This window comes from Nestor notabilis, unplaced genomic scaffold (genome assembly GCF_000696875.1).
Source record: "Nestor notabilis isolate BGI_N333 unplaced genomic scaffold, ASM69687v1 scaffold9709, whole genome shotgun sequence".
Classification (NCBI taxonomy): Eukaryota; Metazoa; Chordata; class Aves; order Psittaciformes; family Psittacidae; genus Nestor; species Nestor notabilis.
In genome coordinates, this window is record NW_009945020.1 from 36,191 (window position 1) to 53,822 (window position 17,632).

At 37.6% G+C, this 17,632-nt stretch overlaps 1 protein-coding gene across 1 annotated transcript in view; it reads left to right on the top strand.

The window, feature by feature from the left end:
• The window catches only part of LOC104412090 (plasma membrane calcium-transporting ATPase 1), a gene marked incomplete at its 3' end in the record, with an annotated part of 26,234 nt that extends 9,242 nt beyond the window's left edge, over positions 1–16,992 (top strand). Inside the window, exons 6-18 of the mRNA XM_010022693.1 lie at positions 752–790; positions 1,814–1,975; positions 3,198–3,412; positions 4,595–4,837; positions 7,223–7,464; positions 10,204–10,441; positions 11,309–11,488; positions 11,572–11,659; positions 11,939–12,045; positions 13,899–14,090; positions 14,295–14,508; positions 14,640–14,851; positions 16,764–16,992. Coding sequence (XP_010020995.1) covers positions 752–790; positions 1,814–1,975; positions 3,198–3,412; positions 4,595–4,837; positions 7,223–7,464; positions 10,204–10,441; positions 11,309–11,488; positions 11,572–11,659; positions 11,939–12,045; positions 13,899–14,090; positions 14,295–14,508; positions 14,640–14,851; positions 16,764–16,992 — 2,361 coding nt within the window. The remainder of the gene's footprint in view (positions 1–751; positions 791–1,813; positions 1,976–3,197; positions 3,413–4,594; positions 4,838–7,222; positions 7,465–10,203; positions 10,442–11,308; positions 11,489–11,571; positions 11,660–11,938; positions 12,046–13,898; positions 14,091–14,294; positions 14,509–14,639; positions 14,852–16,763) is intronic.
• Positions 16,993–17,632: the final 640 nt, after the last annotated feature.

Consider the following 17,632-nt stretch of genomic DNA (forward strand, 5'->3'; position numbering starts at 1 on the left):
ATAAGCTACACAATGTGTCAGTCTTCTAGTTACTTTTTATGTTTCATCCATTATTTTCTTCTGTTATTTCACTGTCCTTCTTTCTGATCTTTTGAACTCCGTGTCTGAACAGAGGTAGGAGGGATATTTTACTATGAATACGATCTGTTCTCTTAGTGTTGTAACATTGGTACGTTGCCTACAGATGACGTTCATGCTTGCGTAAATAGGGTTAGCATAGATCCAGTAATCCAGTGCTGTACCTCCATTCAGCTTTGGTGTGGATTTAAAATATTTTATACTACAGTAGCTTCTGCAGTGTTGAACAAAAGCACTGATTCCGGAAGTGAGATTCTACAGTTTGTTTACAGTAGTAGTCAGATGAAGTTGCCAAATGTTGGAAGAACAGAGAGCAAGACCATGGCCACCAGAATCACCTTAGTGTCACCATTTTTTTTTCTCCCTAGAAAAAATGCTTAGGCAAGCCTTTTAAAAGCTTTCCTCACAAGTAATAAATACCTGTTCCTGTAATTTGTGCAAGCTTAATTATGGTGGTATAAAACTGCAGCAGTCTTTTATGGGATAAGTCAAAAGAACCTGATGTGAGCTGTTTCTGTGAGTTGACTTCTGCTTTTAAAGCTTCAGTTATGTGATCCCTCTGTCTCACGTAACTGCTTGTTTTAGCATATGGTAATGTATGCATTATATATAAATACTGAAATGAACTCTTGCACAGCCGATTTAAAACACAACTTGTTCCCTTCTCCAACAGGTAAAAAGCAAGATGGAGCTGTTGAAAACCGTAACAAAGGTAAATGCAGGTTCTCTGATCCTTTTCTTGCAAGTCTCTGTTTTCTGAGAGTGTATGTAATAATGAATACGTGCAAATGAATACTTAAATCCAGAGTGCTTATGCTAAAGATGGCACAAGTGAATCTGCCCAAAACAAATGCTTAAATGAAATTGGTAGTCTCATCATAGCTAGCTACTACAAAAGTAAACTTTGTCATTGATTTTCAAGCTATCTTGTTGAGGTAAGTTAACCTTGGCTGGCTACCAGATACCCACCTAGCTGCTCTCTCACTCCCCCCTACCTCAGCAGGACAAGGCAGAAAATAGGATGAAAATCCTGTGGGTTGAGATGAGGACAGGGAGATACTTACTAATTATCTTCACAGGCAAAACAGACTGGGGGAGATTAATTTACTGCCAATTAAAAATAGAATAGGATGATGAGAAACAAAAACATCTAAAACAACTGCCCCTCTTGGCCTCTGCTTCCTTTCAGGCTCAACTTCACTCCCAACTCTCTGTGAGGAGTGCAGGGGGATGGGGAACAGGGTTTTTTGGTCAGTTCGTAATACTTGTCTCTGTTCCTTCATCCTCACACTCTTCCCCTGCTTGATCACAGGGTCCCTCATGAAGGACTGTATCCTATTGGAACTTCTCCAGTGTGGGTCTCCCACGGGCCATAGCTCCTGCCAGGAGCCTGCTCCATCACAGGCCTTTCACAGGCTGCAGCTTCTTTCAGGGCACATACCTCTGCTCCAGCATGGGGTCCTCCATGGGCTGCAGGTGGAGATCTGCTCCACTGTGGTAGTTGGTGGGCTGCAGGGGGACAGCCTTCCTCAGCATGGTCTTATCCATGGGCCGCAGCTCCTCTGCTGCCAGCACGTGTGCACCTACAACCAATAATACTTGTTAAAACGTTCATGTGTAGTATGGCGTCTCTGGATACAAGGTACTACACAGTACTGGTGTTGGTAAGCTTTGTAAGTATCACTGATTTTGGGGGCTTCCCAGTGGATAAACTTTATTTGATCTTATCTTCTAGCTAAAGCTCAGGATGGTGCAGCCATGGAAATGCAGCCACTGAAGAGTGAGGATGGTGGGGATGGAGACGAGAAAGACAAGAAGAGAGCAAATTTGCCAAAGAAAGAGAAGTCAGTTCTTCAAGGCAAACTTACAAAGCTTGCAGTTCAGATTGGCAAAGCAGGTATGATGTGTGATTAAGCTCCTTATGTGGATGTCACGTGTTTGAGTAAAATTGGAATGTGTGTGGTTTGTGAGGGGATAACTTAAGTAGTTAGCTATGACTTGTTTGATTATTCAAGTGCAAAATTCCAATACATGCAAGTATGCCATTGAGTGTGCTGATGGCTTGTCAGATTGTCATGTGGATGGCTTTTAGTTTTCCTTGATTTAAGTAGATTCAGGCTGTAGACTGCCAGCTTCTGGAAGAGAAAATTCCAACTTCATAACCTCAGACAACTGTTACAGAAGATTGTTTTTAGATAAGGTGTTTCTTGATGTACCTGGAGAACTACAAATTGATCAAAGTCTGGAAAACGTGGTAGGGTCAACCAGGTTATCTCTGGTACTTCCAGAGGCTTAGGTATTTCCACTTAACATATGCCTTACAGAATGTAACACTTTTGGACCTTCTCGTATCCTTTAGCTTCTGTTACTCTTCAGTCAGCTGTGTTGGTAAACAGTTGCTTTGTGAACATAGACTGAAAAAAACAACAATGAAGTTCAGTGTAAATTTTAGGCTATGTTATCTAGTACATAGAGGTTTAATTAAAATATGTCAGGGTTTATTTTTGCCCATGTAGAATTGTTGGAAGTTTTAGGTTAGGAACTTCCAGAAGTCTTGTAGACCAGCTCACAGCTCAAAAGGGGCTGACTTCAGCATATATGTCTAAAGACAGTTAGAGTGTGAATACAAAGCAATTAAGCTTTTAGCTTCCCAGTTATTCCCAGTTCATTGAAAACTGTGCTTGGCTGCCATATTTAATCCCAACTTCAGCAGAAGCAGGGTACAGACTGACAGCAGCTTTCTCTACTGAGTAAGTCAGCAGTACAGTCGTTGAAGGCCTGCTGAATTATTTCAGTTCCTGTTCTGCTTAGTCAATTGACATTACGTATTGGTCTGTCCTGATCATAATTAGATCTTTCACTTTTCAATTAAATGGATAGGGGAAAAAAAAATATTGGAAGTTTCCAGATGAAATGCATGAGGAAGTACTTGCGTTGGAAGTTGGAACACCTTTGAGAATTACGTCAATGTTTCCTGACTTGCCTGTTCAAAAATTACATAAACTACTTATTATTTAGCTCATATAAAGGCAGAAGTATTTGCGCGTGACTTATCTACAGTCTGTATTGCCAGATACTTGAGATATTTTCTGATAACTTTTTATTCTCTTTTTAACAAGGTTTGTTGATGTCTGCAATTACAGTCATTATCCTTGTGTTATATTTTATAATTGATACCTTCTGGGTTCAGAAGAGACCTTGGCTTGCTGAATGTACACCAATTTATATTCAGTATTTTGTGAAGTTCTTCATTATTGGAGTTACAGTCTTGGTGGTGGCTGTACCAGAAGGTCTTCCACTTGCAGTCACTATATCTCTGGCTTACTCTGTTAAGGTAAGTGGATAGATGTGGAACAGATTTTAAGGGTAGGTGGGTGTATTCATCAGCTGTAAAGCTCAGTTGAGATGTGCTGCATCATGTACCTAACACACTGGGGAGAAGCTTTTTGTGTTTTCCTGAACTGCATGAGTATTTTTCTTAATACCTGAATACACACTAACATGAATAGTGAGCAGTGACAGGCTGTTGTCACCAACTAAAGATGAATGGGTTTAACACAAAACATTGTAGTATTTGCTTATAAATAACATGCAAGAGTTTGTAAGTAATAAACTTGTTTGTAAAGCTGAACTTCTACCTAACTGATGTGTTAAGCAACTGCTATAAAAGTTTCCAGATCAATTCTCCTTGAGGATAGAATATTGTAGAATACACAGCTTTCTACTTATTGTGCAGCATATTTTTTAATTCATGCTCTTTGTTCTCTTAATTTTCTTATTGCCTCTGCATGCTGGGACCAGTTTTTAATCTGAAAATCTAATTGTAAAGACATGGCTGTTTAGCTTGTGTTCTAAAACTTAACTTACAACATTAACTAGTAGTGGCCTTAGTATTTTATCATTTAAATACTGCCTCTTCAAAGTTAAAATACTATCCAAAACCTGTTAAGTAAAGAATTTAAAGAGATCTTTTGCCTATGAAACTTGTATAGTCCTCACTATCTTAGCTGAAACATTAGGCTTCCAATTTGTATTTGATTTCAAGTCTGACTTTAGCTCTTTTGAAATATGTATTATCTGATGTTCAGATAAGTCTGTGGCACAGCTTACTTGATCTTTCTTGTAAGCAGAAAGATCTTATTTTTTTCTTTATTTAATGTTGTTTCTGGTAAAGCTCAGTCTGTACCTCTCCTCTGTTTATAACTAACATCAAAATGTCATCGTAAGTTATTTGCTCATAACACCGTCTGAATAGTATCAGTAGTCAGTGAGACATGCAGGTCCAGGGGATTAAGACTATTTATGAACCTTGTTCAAAATGAAGTTTACTGTGACATAATAGACTTAAAGGAATCCTTACTGAATGTGGCAGCTACAAATTCTTCCTCTGTAAGATGCTAGATGACTTAAAGGCTCAGTGTCTTCTGAAGCTGCTGTGTAAGACTGGACACCCTAAATGAGAATATCTGAAATGCAGAGTGATGGTGATAGCTGTTGACTGCTTTTATTTCCTTAGAAAATGATGAAAGATAATAACTTGGTGAGACATCTGGATGCGTGTGAAACAATGGGCAATGCAACAGCTATTTGCTCAGATAAAACAGGAACATTGACCATGAACAGAATGACAGTGGTCCAAGCCTACATCAATGAAAAACATTATAAGAAAATTCCAGAACCAGAAGCTATTCCAGAGAAAACCATGGCTTACCTTGTGACAGGAATTTCTGTTAATTGTGCTTATACTTCCAAAATACTGGTAAGTGGATTTAATTCTAATCCATGTAAATAAACTTCCTTGAAATTTGCCAATTGTCTGGTGGTCACATGGTAGGCAGTTAAAAGTGTGTGTGACAAAATGCAGCATCGGGTACTTTATACCTGCTATAGATTGCTCAACCATTCATTTGAGTGTAAACTGCAAAAATAGCTTGTTTCAGTTAGAACTGGTAATTCAAAGATACAATATCAGGAAGACAACTCCTAGTTCACAGTTGTGTCTAAATTTGTTTTTATAAGTGGGGCTGTTAACTTACTTGAAGAACATCTTGGTTGGGTTTGAGTGATACTCTAAAGTAAGCATGTAAGAGCAGCAAAACATCAGCTAGAATGGAATGGGAAAATGCAAGTGCAGATGAGGATTTTGATGGATTTTTATTCCAAGTACTGTTGTGTGAGTTTGTAGGCTTTAGAATTGTAGCATTTTTGCTCATACCTTGTTCGAGACTTCCAAAATATTTTGGAATGAAAAGAATAATGGACCATTACACATCTTAAATAATAGACTAGTTAGAACTTATGTGCATCATTTTCTACAACTACAAACAGAGCTTCCTTGCTGTAGTTATTCCAACGTATTGCATAACTTGTATTCTTTTAGGCAGTAAAAATAACTAGTAATTAGCTTTAAAAAATAAATTAGTACTTCAGGTTTTAGTAGAAGTCTACACTCTGAACGCTTCATATTGGAACAGCAGTAAAACCCCAGTCCAAAAGCTACTTTTTAGCCAATATGGACTTCTGCAAAAGTTTCCTCATTAACAGTACTTAAGGTGGCATGTCAAGATTGCCAGCACCGATTCCTCTGAAAAAAGACTGTAGTACTACTAATGATTTATAGCATGTGAGGAGTTCCACAGTCTTAATTTTATAAAGATTTTCTTTTATATAGAAATAGAAAGAAAAAAGAAAAAAAGTAGCTGCATGTAAACTGACCAGGTCCGTTAACTACTACAATTTTAATCAAATTACATCCAAGGCAGTCATAGTTAGTCTGTTTCACAGAATCATGGAGGGCTAAAAGGGACCTCTTGAGATCCTCTGGTCCAACCCCCCTGCTCAAAGCAGGGTCAGTCAGAGCACGTTGCTTAGGGCTGTGTCCAGTCAGGTTTCCAGATTCCCAAAGGACAGAGACTCTCAAATCTCTGGGCAACCTGATCAAGTATTTGACCACCCTTAGAGTGAAAAGATGTTTCCTTATGTTCAAATGGAATTTCAAGAGTTTCACTTTGCAACTACTGCCCGTTGTCTTCTCTCTGGGCACCACTAAGAAGCCTGTCTTTGGCAGTCATTACCATTGCTCCACCTGCCTGCCCCATTCAGGCATTTAATACGTACTGATAAGTTTGTCCCCCAGAGCCTTCTCTAGGCTGAACAGTCCCAGCTCTCAGCCACTCCTCACATGTCGGGTGCTCCAGTCCTTTTATCATCTCTGTGGACTTGCTTCTGGATGTCCATGTCTCTTTTACTGGCAAGCTTAGAACTGGACATCTTAAACTGCACATTAAAGTGAACATTCTGTAAGTGCGAGTATTCAGTACAGCCAAATCTAAGATGTTGCAGCTCTGAACAATGAAAATGGATCACTTGCTTACGATTAATACAGTTCAGCTCTAGCTGCTTGAGGCATGTCAGGCTGAGTAAGTGCTTCTGCAGGTTCTTGCTACAAACTACACTGCAATGTCGCAGCTATATAGGTTCAGAAATACCTTGAGAGAAATTTTTGTGCTTTGCTTACAGCACTACTACATGCATATTTCACGCTGCTGAGATAAGAAACTTGTTCTGGCAATAAAGGGTTGGAAACTTGTTTCTGAACTTTCCAGTTAAGTAGGCCATAGCTTGGAAAACGGAACTTGTAGTGAGACTGAAGAAGCTTAAAGACTTAAGTTTTTCAGTGGAAGGCTAACAGGTGAGGTGACTGTAGTCTTAAGTCATTGAGGAAGAGTTATTACAGGAAAGGATACTTTTAATTTAGCAGAAATAACGCTAATTTAAGTAAACTTATCTGTACTTTGAAAATGCAAAGTAATTGTTTGTTGACTACACTCAATTGATCGGATAGATCAATTTTAATGGAAAATACCTTTTAGAAATGTCATGTTGCAATTTGATACAAACTTAAGAAGTTTTCTGAGTCTTAAGAAAGGGACTGAAAGATCCTAAGCAGGTACAGAAGTTACCTGTAAAAGCCAGCAGTATGACTTTGACGCATGACTCATGAATTTATAGAGTAAGCACTGTGAAAGTGAACTTCCACATCCAGAGCTAAGCTTGGCCTTGGCTTCCTTGTTTTCTAAATGCTGTACTTCAGTGGTTCATAAGTTAACCTCCTAATCAGTGAAGGTTCTTGTTGTTCTTGCAGCCTCCTGAAAAAGAAGGTGGCCTACCACGTCATGTTGGAAATAAAACTGAATGTGCCTTGCTGGGATTGCTCTTGGATTTAAAGCGTGATTATCAGGATGTAAGAAATGAGATACCAGAAGAGGATTTGTACAAAGTGTACACCTTCAACTCTGTTAGAAAGTCTATGAGTACTGTGTTAAAAAACTCTGATGGCAGTTTCCGGATATTCAGTAAAGGTGCCTCTGAGATAGTTCTTAAAAAGTAAGAACAACTATTGTAATTCAGCACTTAAATTTGGCTAAATGTTCTGATAAGTGAAGACACTGAAGTCTTCATTTGGCACAACACTGTGCCATAGCCTGTCAAATGCTTCTGTTGCCCTACTCACAAACAAGTGCAGCAGTCCTATACCTTTCTGACTGCACCCAGCTTCCCAACTTGTCTCCTTCAATTGCTTGACTTTGTACAGCAAGATGGGCAATTAGGATTTAAGTTACTTTAATTCTCACATCCCAGCCCTGTTCCCCCCAAAATGAGCTGTTTGTGATTAATTTGTGAGCTGTTAGAGGAAAGCATCTATGAACTGATCAGTTCTGTAGGTAAACTATGTAAGTTTTAGGTGTGGTTGGTCAAAAGCTCACTCCTCCCAGCAGCTGCTGTGCCTAGATTCCAAGAAGCACTTGTGCCTTTGAAAAGTGGTTGCTTTTAACTTTAAAAGACTGTGCAGGTTGATGTCCATGTTGATAATTTTAAAAGGTGGTTTAACTTGGCCAGTGGAAAAACTTGAAATTTTTTAATGTGACAAAGCAAATTGCTGCTTTATCCATCTGCCCATGTATAGAGGATTTATTAGTATGAGCTAAGACTATTACAGAGAGATTAGTCACCACTGGGACAAACATTTAGGTGCAAAGAAAGCTGTGTTAAGTCCTAACTAGATGAGATTGGAAGTCAAGCATTTATGCATCACGTTCACTAGGAACAGCAGTGGTAGCCAGTCTGAATTTGGTTCTAACATCAGGTTATTTCTAGTCCAAGTAGCACTTACATAGTACCAGTCCAGTTTACTTTTTTGCTTGCTACTAGACCCCTAAATAATTATCTAGGAAAGTACTAATTCACTAAAGGAAAAACACAAAATCTTCCTTCTCAACTTAGTGCTGTCAATCTTTAAATGACTCTTGTTCCTTTTGATACAGAATTTAGAAGTAATTTTTTTCATAGTGAGGTTTCAAGGCAAGTCTCATCAGTGAATAACTAAGTATGCCTATATTTGCATTATTTCTGTCTTCAGAAGTATTTTGTACCTTACTATGTTACTGAGCAGTTGAAATCTAGAAGTTGCTGGAACTCATTCAGCCCATGGTCCACTTGACTTCGTAACTGAGATAACAAAATAAATAATAAGGGCATTTGGCAAAGAACAAGAAAACCTTGGTACTGTTGAAATAGTTGTAACTCCACAGCTATTTCAGAGGATGTACTGACTGGGAAAAGTCTTAGCAGCATAAGCCAAACTTTCTTTACCCACCACCTATGCCGTGCCAGAAATTAATCTCAGAGTTTGTAACCTGGTTTCTCAATTGTACTGTTTATTCTTTATTATAACATGTATGACTATTCTTAAGCCCTGAAAACTTAAACATGAATATTTATAAGATGCAAATGAGTCACTAACAAATGTAGTAATAATGCAGCAGGCAGAGCAGCTCCATTATTTTTTTTCTTTATGCTCAAGTCAAATATTTGAAGTGAATTTCATGTAATCTTTACATAGAGTTTATTGGCTTCCGTTTAGTAATCTTGGAATGCTTTGCATTTATCATAAGCTCTGTGATTGCAGGTAACACAAGATATCCTTAGTTGATTGCTGACATTTGAACAGATAACTGAAATTTGAAGTCTTATCTGAATTTCCTGATTTTGGTTACGATGAATACTATGAAGCTTTAAAGGACTGCTTCATTTCCATTTCCTGGCCAAGGTGGAAACTCTTTCATATGTTTTGCACCTGGGAATTCCCTAATCCCTTCGACTAAACACTTAAACATAACAGTAGTCCTCTCAAGTGATATGCCAGATCTGAACTTGGTATTTAAAAAAAAAGTCACAAATTCTTAATTTTTTTTCAGTGCCACATTAGCACTAATTTGTAAAACATGCTTATGGCATTGCTTTCTGGCAAAACTTGGCTAAGGATGCACATGAACAAGACTAAATTTATTGTTCAAAATACTTGGTAGTGTTACAGTCATATTAGTGAAGTGTGTATATATAAGCTGTCTGTGAAAGCATCAGTGGTATCTTTGGCATGAAGAAACTAAAGAAACATAACTAAAAGCATGTGTTGAAATGCTAGAGTACATAGTGTTGAATGTAATCTCTTATATAAACATTTAAATCAGATTTAAGTATTTGCTTTTAATTTAATATTTCACATTAAGAACTCTATGCCAGATGCTCTCTGAATTCTCTGCGCTTAGATGGGGGGGGCAAACCTTACTACTCAAGGATATCAGTACCAGAGCTTGCTTTTAGTGCTGTAAGTTTAGTGCTTACAGCTGTTTAAGCACCACATGTGTGTTCTGGAAGCATACTGCACTTCTGAGACTTGTATAACTGTTAATAAGGTGGGATTATTTTGTTGAACTTGAAACTGGATTGACTTAACCAGCGCAGACACTAGTCTGTTTACAGACAATGGAGAAATGGATACTTCTGGGAGGCAACTAAAGTTTGTGTCCTAAATTTGTTGAGCGTTATTTTCATCCTAGGATGACTGGCTCAGTTAACTTCCTACAGCTGGGATGTTTTGCAGTTGGAATGAGATTAAGCACATATGGAGAAGATTATTTCAGAGATGCTGCTACTGGCATTTTTGTATGTGTTCAAGTCTAGTGAAAACAAAGCTTGTGGAAACTTACTGAGTTGACTAATAAGCAATTGAATGGGCTGAACTTCTGGTTAAAATGTGCTAACTTTTCAAATGTTCCTTTTCAGGTGCTTCAAAATACTGAGTGCTAATGGAGAACCAAAGGTATTTAGACCTAGGGACCGCGATGATATTGTGAAAACTGTAATTGAGCCAATGGCTTCTGAAGGGCTCAGAACCATCTGCTTGGCATTCAGAGACTTCCCAGCAGGGGAACCTGAGCCAGAATGGGACAATGAAAATGATATTGTTACTGGCCTGACATGCATTGCTGTTGTCGGGATTGAAGATCCTGTGAGACCTGAGGTAGGGTCATTGACTAAACTGCAGTGATTGTATTACAGATCTTGATTCATGTTGTTCGTCATGCAGAGAGTACAAGAAACTGAATTGCTATTGCATGCCTTAAGCATGGTTAATAAATGAAAATATAATTTCTTGGGGGGAAAGTTAATGGAGCTATAAAAGCCGATTAAAACTTCTTAATGGCACTTATGCTGTGTTACTGAAGCTCTGTACAAACTAAGGTGCTTACTGTGCAGGGTCTCAGTAGATGGAACAGCTTGTCACTTTTTTTACCACTTGGAATATTAAGGGCATTGTTTAGGATATTAGCCATTGTATTTGTTGCCAGCTTCTCATGGGGAATAGAGAGGAGAGTTTGTCACCTGAGAGCTGAGGTAAGGAGTCTGGCTAGTCGTTGACATCTAAGGAGGGCAGTGTTTTTAAATAGTGAAAGCTTTTATGACACATGTAAGTGGAACTCCGGTCTGATCTGTACAATCATTGCTTTACATGAAAAGTCATGAGTGAAATACTGGAGTGTTGAGATGTAATTTATTTCACACAATCATAAATGAAAAGCTAGTACCTCGGTACCTACAGCCTAATGAGGATTTCTATGGTATTTTTGAGTACTGCAGTATTTGAAAACTAAGGAGGGGGAGGGGAAATGACATGAGAACAAAAAAGCCTCTTTGCTGGAATTGCCATTTCTGTGTTTTTCAGGAAAAGAGTTGTGGTAAGGTACTTAATTTTTTAAATGTTCCATAACAAGAGTCTTGATTTTAAAATAAGTGTTTTCCTGGAGTGAGCCAAAAACATTCCTTTCACTCACATGTCTAGATTTATTCAGATAATGTACAGTCTCTGAGCCTGTGTGTTTTCTTACAGGTACCTGATGCAATAAAGAAGTGTCAACGTGCAGGCATAACTGTACGTATGGTCACTGGCGATAACATTAACACCGCTCGTGCTATTGCATTAAAATGTGGTATTCTGAATCCTGGTGAAGATTTCCTGTGTTTAGAGGGCAAAGACTTTAACAGGAGAATACGCAATGAAAAAGGAGAGGTAAGTATCCTGACTCTGTGAAGTAGATCAGCAGATATTCTAAATCTCCTAACTGTAAAATACAACCAATGCTCTTTTTGCAGATAGAGCAAGAGCGAATAGATAAAATTTGGCCAAAGCTTCGTGTTCTTGCAAGATCTTCTCCCACTGACAAACACACTCTCGTAAAAGGTAAGTTAAAATTCTGTGCTTCCAAGTAAAGCTCCTAGAAAAACATCTAGGACTGAGCACTGGGAAATGCCTATGAGGGTGTCTTCATTTGCTGACGGATGTATTTTTCTTTTTCCTCTTTGAGAAATTGAGCCAATTAGGTTTATCTGTTCTTGTTCTGGTTTTTTTCTTTTTTTAAATTATGACTGAGGAAGACAAAACTGGGTTTCTCTTTCAGGTTTAATCTGTGCTGTGTTGTCAATTCCGAAATCTTAACCCTGAGATGTCATTTTATTTTAGGTATAATCGATAGCACTGTCTTTGAACAGAGGCAAGTTGTAGCAGTAACTGGTGATGGTACCAATGATGGTCCAGCTCTGAAGAAGGCAGATGTTGGATTTGCTATGGTATGATATTTTATTTTTATCCCTCAGTATTTTGGAGACCTATTTTGATACAGTAACTTATCAAATCACTTAGAAGAAGATTAAACAACCTCGCTTGTTCCATTAGCCTATTATGCAGCTAAGTTAATTGAGACAACATCTCTCACACTTAATACTAAATACTTCTTCTTCCTTCTTCAGTCTTCTGACTTAACTGTGTTCCAGGTAGGAACAGAATTAATGATACTGAAGAATTCTAAAATGAGATCTGTTCAACATAAGGCAAAATTACTTTAGGTAGTAAATAGTACTGTGTTGACTTTGAGTGAAGCTTATATGCAGTAAGGAATGAGCTTATTCATCTGTTTTCCATGGAACAGTGCATAGGAACAGGGAGACTATAATGTGAGAGACTGCCAGTTGATGTTTAAAATGGTTTTGGAGGCTATACTGAGAGACATCTCTGATACAACTGAAGGTTTTATGACGACCTAGGACTTGTATTTGTCTGGATGGTTCCTTTGATTACTTGGCTTTCTCAATCTAAATTCTCAACTACCCTTTCATATGGTAGCTAAACCAAGTCTTGGCTTTAAGTGCTAATACTGGGTAGACTCATGTGTTAAGTATGTAGGCTTCAGCTTTCTTCTACTTTTCAAAACACTGTAAGATAGGTTCCTAAAGCTTCCTCTTGCCTCAAGATTTCTCCTCAGTCTTAATCTAGAAAGATAGTTTGGTGCTAGTAGGTCACTTAAGTCTTTTAAACCTCATTATGAAGCATTTGAAGGCAGGAGGCAGACAATGACACTTCCACACCACGTGTGACACTTCCACACCACATGCGGTTGCACTGATTCAGATGCTAATCTTGAAGGAAAAAATGGGAAGAGGAAGAGCTTTTGTGTCATTCTCAAGTAGTATTTTTCAAAAACATGAGTTACAAATTTGACAGCTACATATGAAATGTCCTAGACTGTAACAGGCTTGTTGTTTTTTAAAAACAAGAGTATGTTTTCTGCTATTGTATAGCTGCTGTAATTGGAGCTTTCAAGGGCAGATATATTTTAATATTTCAGAACTTAAATGTTTCCTGCAGCTGCTGTCTGTGTTCATCGATGTAAGAAACTAATTCCTCTAACTGCTTATCTAAACAGCACTTTAAATATCATATAAAGGACGGTATATTTTAAGATACTTCTTAAAGTGTGCGTATAGCTGTGCAGGTGATTAATTTCCTTGGCAAAACAGTATATCCAGAATAAGTATCATTAAATTTGCAGTTGAGTTAGTGGTTTTGAAATAGCAAAAGAAAAATAAATATCCTTCAGGTAGGTATTACACAGAACTTAGCTTAACTGTTCAGACACTGTAGGAGAGTATGGGTGCTTAAAACTGAAGAATGTCGTATGGAATGACATTGCATATGCCGTTGTTTAATGCTAGTTCTCTTCTGCAACAGGTTTTTGGTAATGTATATCATTCTGCTGTGTTACTAACATGCACTGCCATACTGCTGAAATCTGTATAGCAAAGTAGTTAGGACATACTGCACCATCTGGTGGCCTTTAACTTGCACAGGGTTCAGTAACACTTCTTTGGGACAATTGAACACAGTGTCTTTATCATCAACATAAGGATTTTATATTAAGATCTTTAAAGACAATGTTAAGGTTTCTTTTTTGTTTACGTTTCCCCATGCTTGAGTGGAACTTGCAAGCAGAACTTGATTCAGTAGAATGTTAAGTGCTTACATTAAAATAGTCCTTCAGACATGATGCATTCAAAGTGAATTCTGACCAAGGATGTAATAATAGCTTCTATTACATAAGTTGTGCATCCTGTTATATTTCATCATGTTTTTCTTTTTCTACCAGGGTATTGCTGGAACAGACGTAGCTAAAGAAGCTTCTGATATTATCCTTACAGATGACAACTTCACAAGTATTGTTAAAGCAGTTATGTGGGGACGAAATGTGTATGACAGCATCTCCAAGTTTCTTCAGTTCCAGCTTACTGTCAATGTAGTAGCAGTAATTGTTGCTTTTACAGGAGCATGCATAACACAAGTACGTACTGGTGGTGGATTGTTTCAGCTAATAATGGTTGAAAATGTCATGACTAATTAATTCTTGAATTCAAACTTTCAGTTAAACATTAGTCCAAAGATCATAATGTTCCTCAGAACGTTATGCCCATGTTGTATAATAAATGCCTTTAATAGCTGCAATTTGTTCACTTTTATTGGAGGGTTTATGTATCTATCTTTATAGGATTCTCCGCTTAAAGCTGTACAGATGCTGTGGGTAAATCTCATAATGGACACATTAGCTTCTCTTGCCCTGGCAACAGAACCACCTACTGAAGCTCTTCTGTTGCGAAAGCCTTATGGTAGAAACAAACCTTTGATTTCTCGTACAATGATGAAGAACATTTTGGGTCATGCATTCTACCAACTTGTAGTGGTCTTCACACTCCTCTTTGCTGGTAAGAATACTGAGGCTTCACAAAGTTATCCTGAAAGTTATACAGAGATGTGATCTTAAAACTATTTTTTGTCGTAGTGTGTATGTGTAAAGACATCAATTAAGCTGCTGATAAATGCTTTTTAAACACAGGTGAGAGAATTTTTGATATCGATAGTGGAAGAAATGCACCTCTGCACGCTCCTCCTTCAGAGCATTATACTATTGTATTTAACACATTTGTGATGATGCAGCTTTTTAATGAAATTAATGCCCGGAAAATTCATGGTGAAAGAAATGTTTTTGAAGGAATCTTCAACAATGCTATCTTCTGTTCTATTGTTCTGGGGACATTTGTTGTGCAGGTAAGTAAATTCTTGCAGGTAGGGGGGGAATGTACTTAGTACAATGACATGCTTGCTTACCTTGGGAATGCTAATCAACTAGTGCCAGGCATTTACTGCAATGTGAAAAGCGTTCAGTGTCAAACGCCATAAATCACTTCGAAGTTCTGCTTGACAAGGTTGTCAGGTAGGACCTGTTTGAAGTTGGTAAAATTGGAATGTAGAAGTACTTGGATTTACCCTTTGAATTTTTTAGTCCCTCCGTTTGATCTTAGTGTTCTAGCCTCTTGACAAAATGGGCAGTTGTAATGTTCGCACACACACCCCTCCCCAAAGTCAGAACTGTTCCTCATAAGTATCTGCCCATGCATCTGAATACGAGAGTCTCTTTAAACAATTACAGAAAAGTTAAAACTTCTCGTATCTTTTTAATAAGATCAGGGGGTGAATAAGCTTTAAAATCTTAAGTATCAGCTTTTATCTTTCTGATGGAGAAATCAGTTATTTGTATTAGGATATATTTTACAGTTATTTATATAGATGCTGCTGGTTTAGGTGAAAACCGCTGATGTCTAGGGACCTTCTGTTGGTGCATCTAGGCAGATTGTGAAAGCTACTTAGTTAACTCATTCATATAACAAATGAAATTAAATTGATTGGGTTAACACACTGGTGTTGAGAAATACCAAAATTTAATCTAAGGGAAATAGTTGGTAAGTAATAGTTTCACGTTCTAAACGGCCTTAACTTTTAATTTATCAGAAGAAATAACCAACAAATCAGTGTACTAATTTTTTTTTTCTTTTTGACCTAAGTTATTTCAGACTTAAGATATAAACTATGCCCTTAAGCTTTTCCTTAGACTTGGGATTCCATGAAGTTGACCAAATTCATAGCAGTTTAAGCAATAAAAGTGTATGCACCTCTGTTTCACAGTTAGTGCACTTATTCTCCCATGTTTAGGCTTTTTTAAGATGACGCTTCTTCAGAAGCCACTCTTATTTTCAGGGTTGTGCTCTGCAACACAGCAGAGTGACTGTTGTTGGGCAACAAACCTAAATATGTAGAAATTACTCCTGACTGCAACTCTGTTCCCTTTATAAACTTGGTGGGCGGAGTGTCTTCCCAAATAAGTAACTCCTGAGTTGTTGTGTCAGTGTTTATTCTGTGTTAATAAAAAGAAGATACTCTTGGGCTTTTCAGCTGTCAGGTTGTCCTACTTAATGGTCTTAAGTACTTACTTACTGCCTCCTTCTCATGCCTGTCCTGCTACTTGAATTGTTGATTCTTCAGGGCAGACTTTCACGCATACAATTCCTATGCAGAGGGTTACTTTGCTCATTAGGGCCCATACAGCTTTTTGTAATAGGTAAGTTAGTAGGAGCTCATTTAGTTTAACTTCTGAGATCTCTGCCCCTTCTCCTACGATTTACTACATAGATGTCACACTGTGATTATTTAAAGTCTGACATTTACCACTGATGGAATACATAGTAATACTATCTTGAATTTTTTCTGAGGTGTTTTATGTCTTGTGGATCTACGACTCATATTAATAGAAACTGATTAATAAGCTTGGTTCTTATAAATGAGTGTTCATATGATAAATAACCACTGTAAATTTGTAGCATCGAATACATGCTGTAATTGAAACAGAGAGAAAGGACTGCAAACAACATGAAGTAGTTGATAGGTTTTTGTGAGTGTGACACTTGAAGAATAAATAGGTAGTTGTTGAAATACTGAAAAGCTTCAGAAGATGGCTTTGGTTTGGAAAATTGCTCACACTGCTGAGACAGTGGATGCATAGGCTTAATAAAACAGGAAATCCTATACTCTAATGCAGAGTTGTCTCTACTGATCTTGAAGCATTAGGGAATTTTCAGGTAACAGGTCACTGATACATGTTGTTCAATGATGTTGCTTTTCACAGATAATTATCGTGCAGTTTGGTGGGAAGCCTTTCAGTTGCTCAGAACTCTCGATTGAACAGTGGCTGTGGTCCATTTTCCTGGGCATGGGAACACTACTTTGGGGCCAGGTAAACTTTCTCAAAATGCAGAATACCTACTGCATTACAATAGTTTACACAGAAGATGAAAAATACAGTCTTCAGTATTCAGATCTTTCAAGTGGACTATATGAATGTATGGAGATGAACAGTAAATACTGATTAAAATTGACTAGTTCAATAGCCAGAAAGTCTTTAGGTGGATATTCCTTACTCTGACTTGGTCAATTAGTTACTCTTCATAACTAGATGCTGTGGTTGGTTTATGTTTAGTAACTTTTAACTAGAAGCAGCTGTAGTTAGTTTTAAAATATGAAATGATATCTTTAGCCAGATAAGTACTAGAAGTTCCGTAAGAACAGGGATGGAATGAACATGTTAATGTTGAAATATATTTAACTCTGCAATCAATTATTCTCTTGAAAAATCAGATCTGTTAAACTTGCCAGTATTTTCTTGATTTAAAAACTCCTGGAGTAGCAAGAAATGCAGCAAAACTGAAAACCAACTTTGTCTTCATCTTCATTTGCACAATTATGAAATAATTGGAAAGTTGTCTCCCCTATTAAGCGACTGTATTTTGATTTTTATTTCCTTCCTCGCTTAGGGTTTCATTACTATTGCATGCACAACAGTGCTGGTAAGCAGCAAGCTGATTTACATGAAACTTTAGAGCAACAGAGTTTTCCATTATTTAATGACATACTTGTCTAAACTTTTCATACCACATGAAGAGTTTTCCATTACAGTATCTTTCCTTCCATTATGAAACGGACACTTCAGGTTTCGGT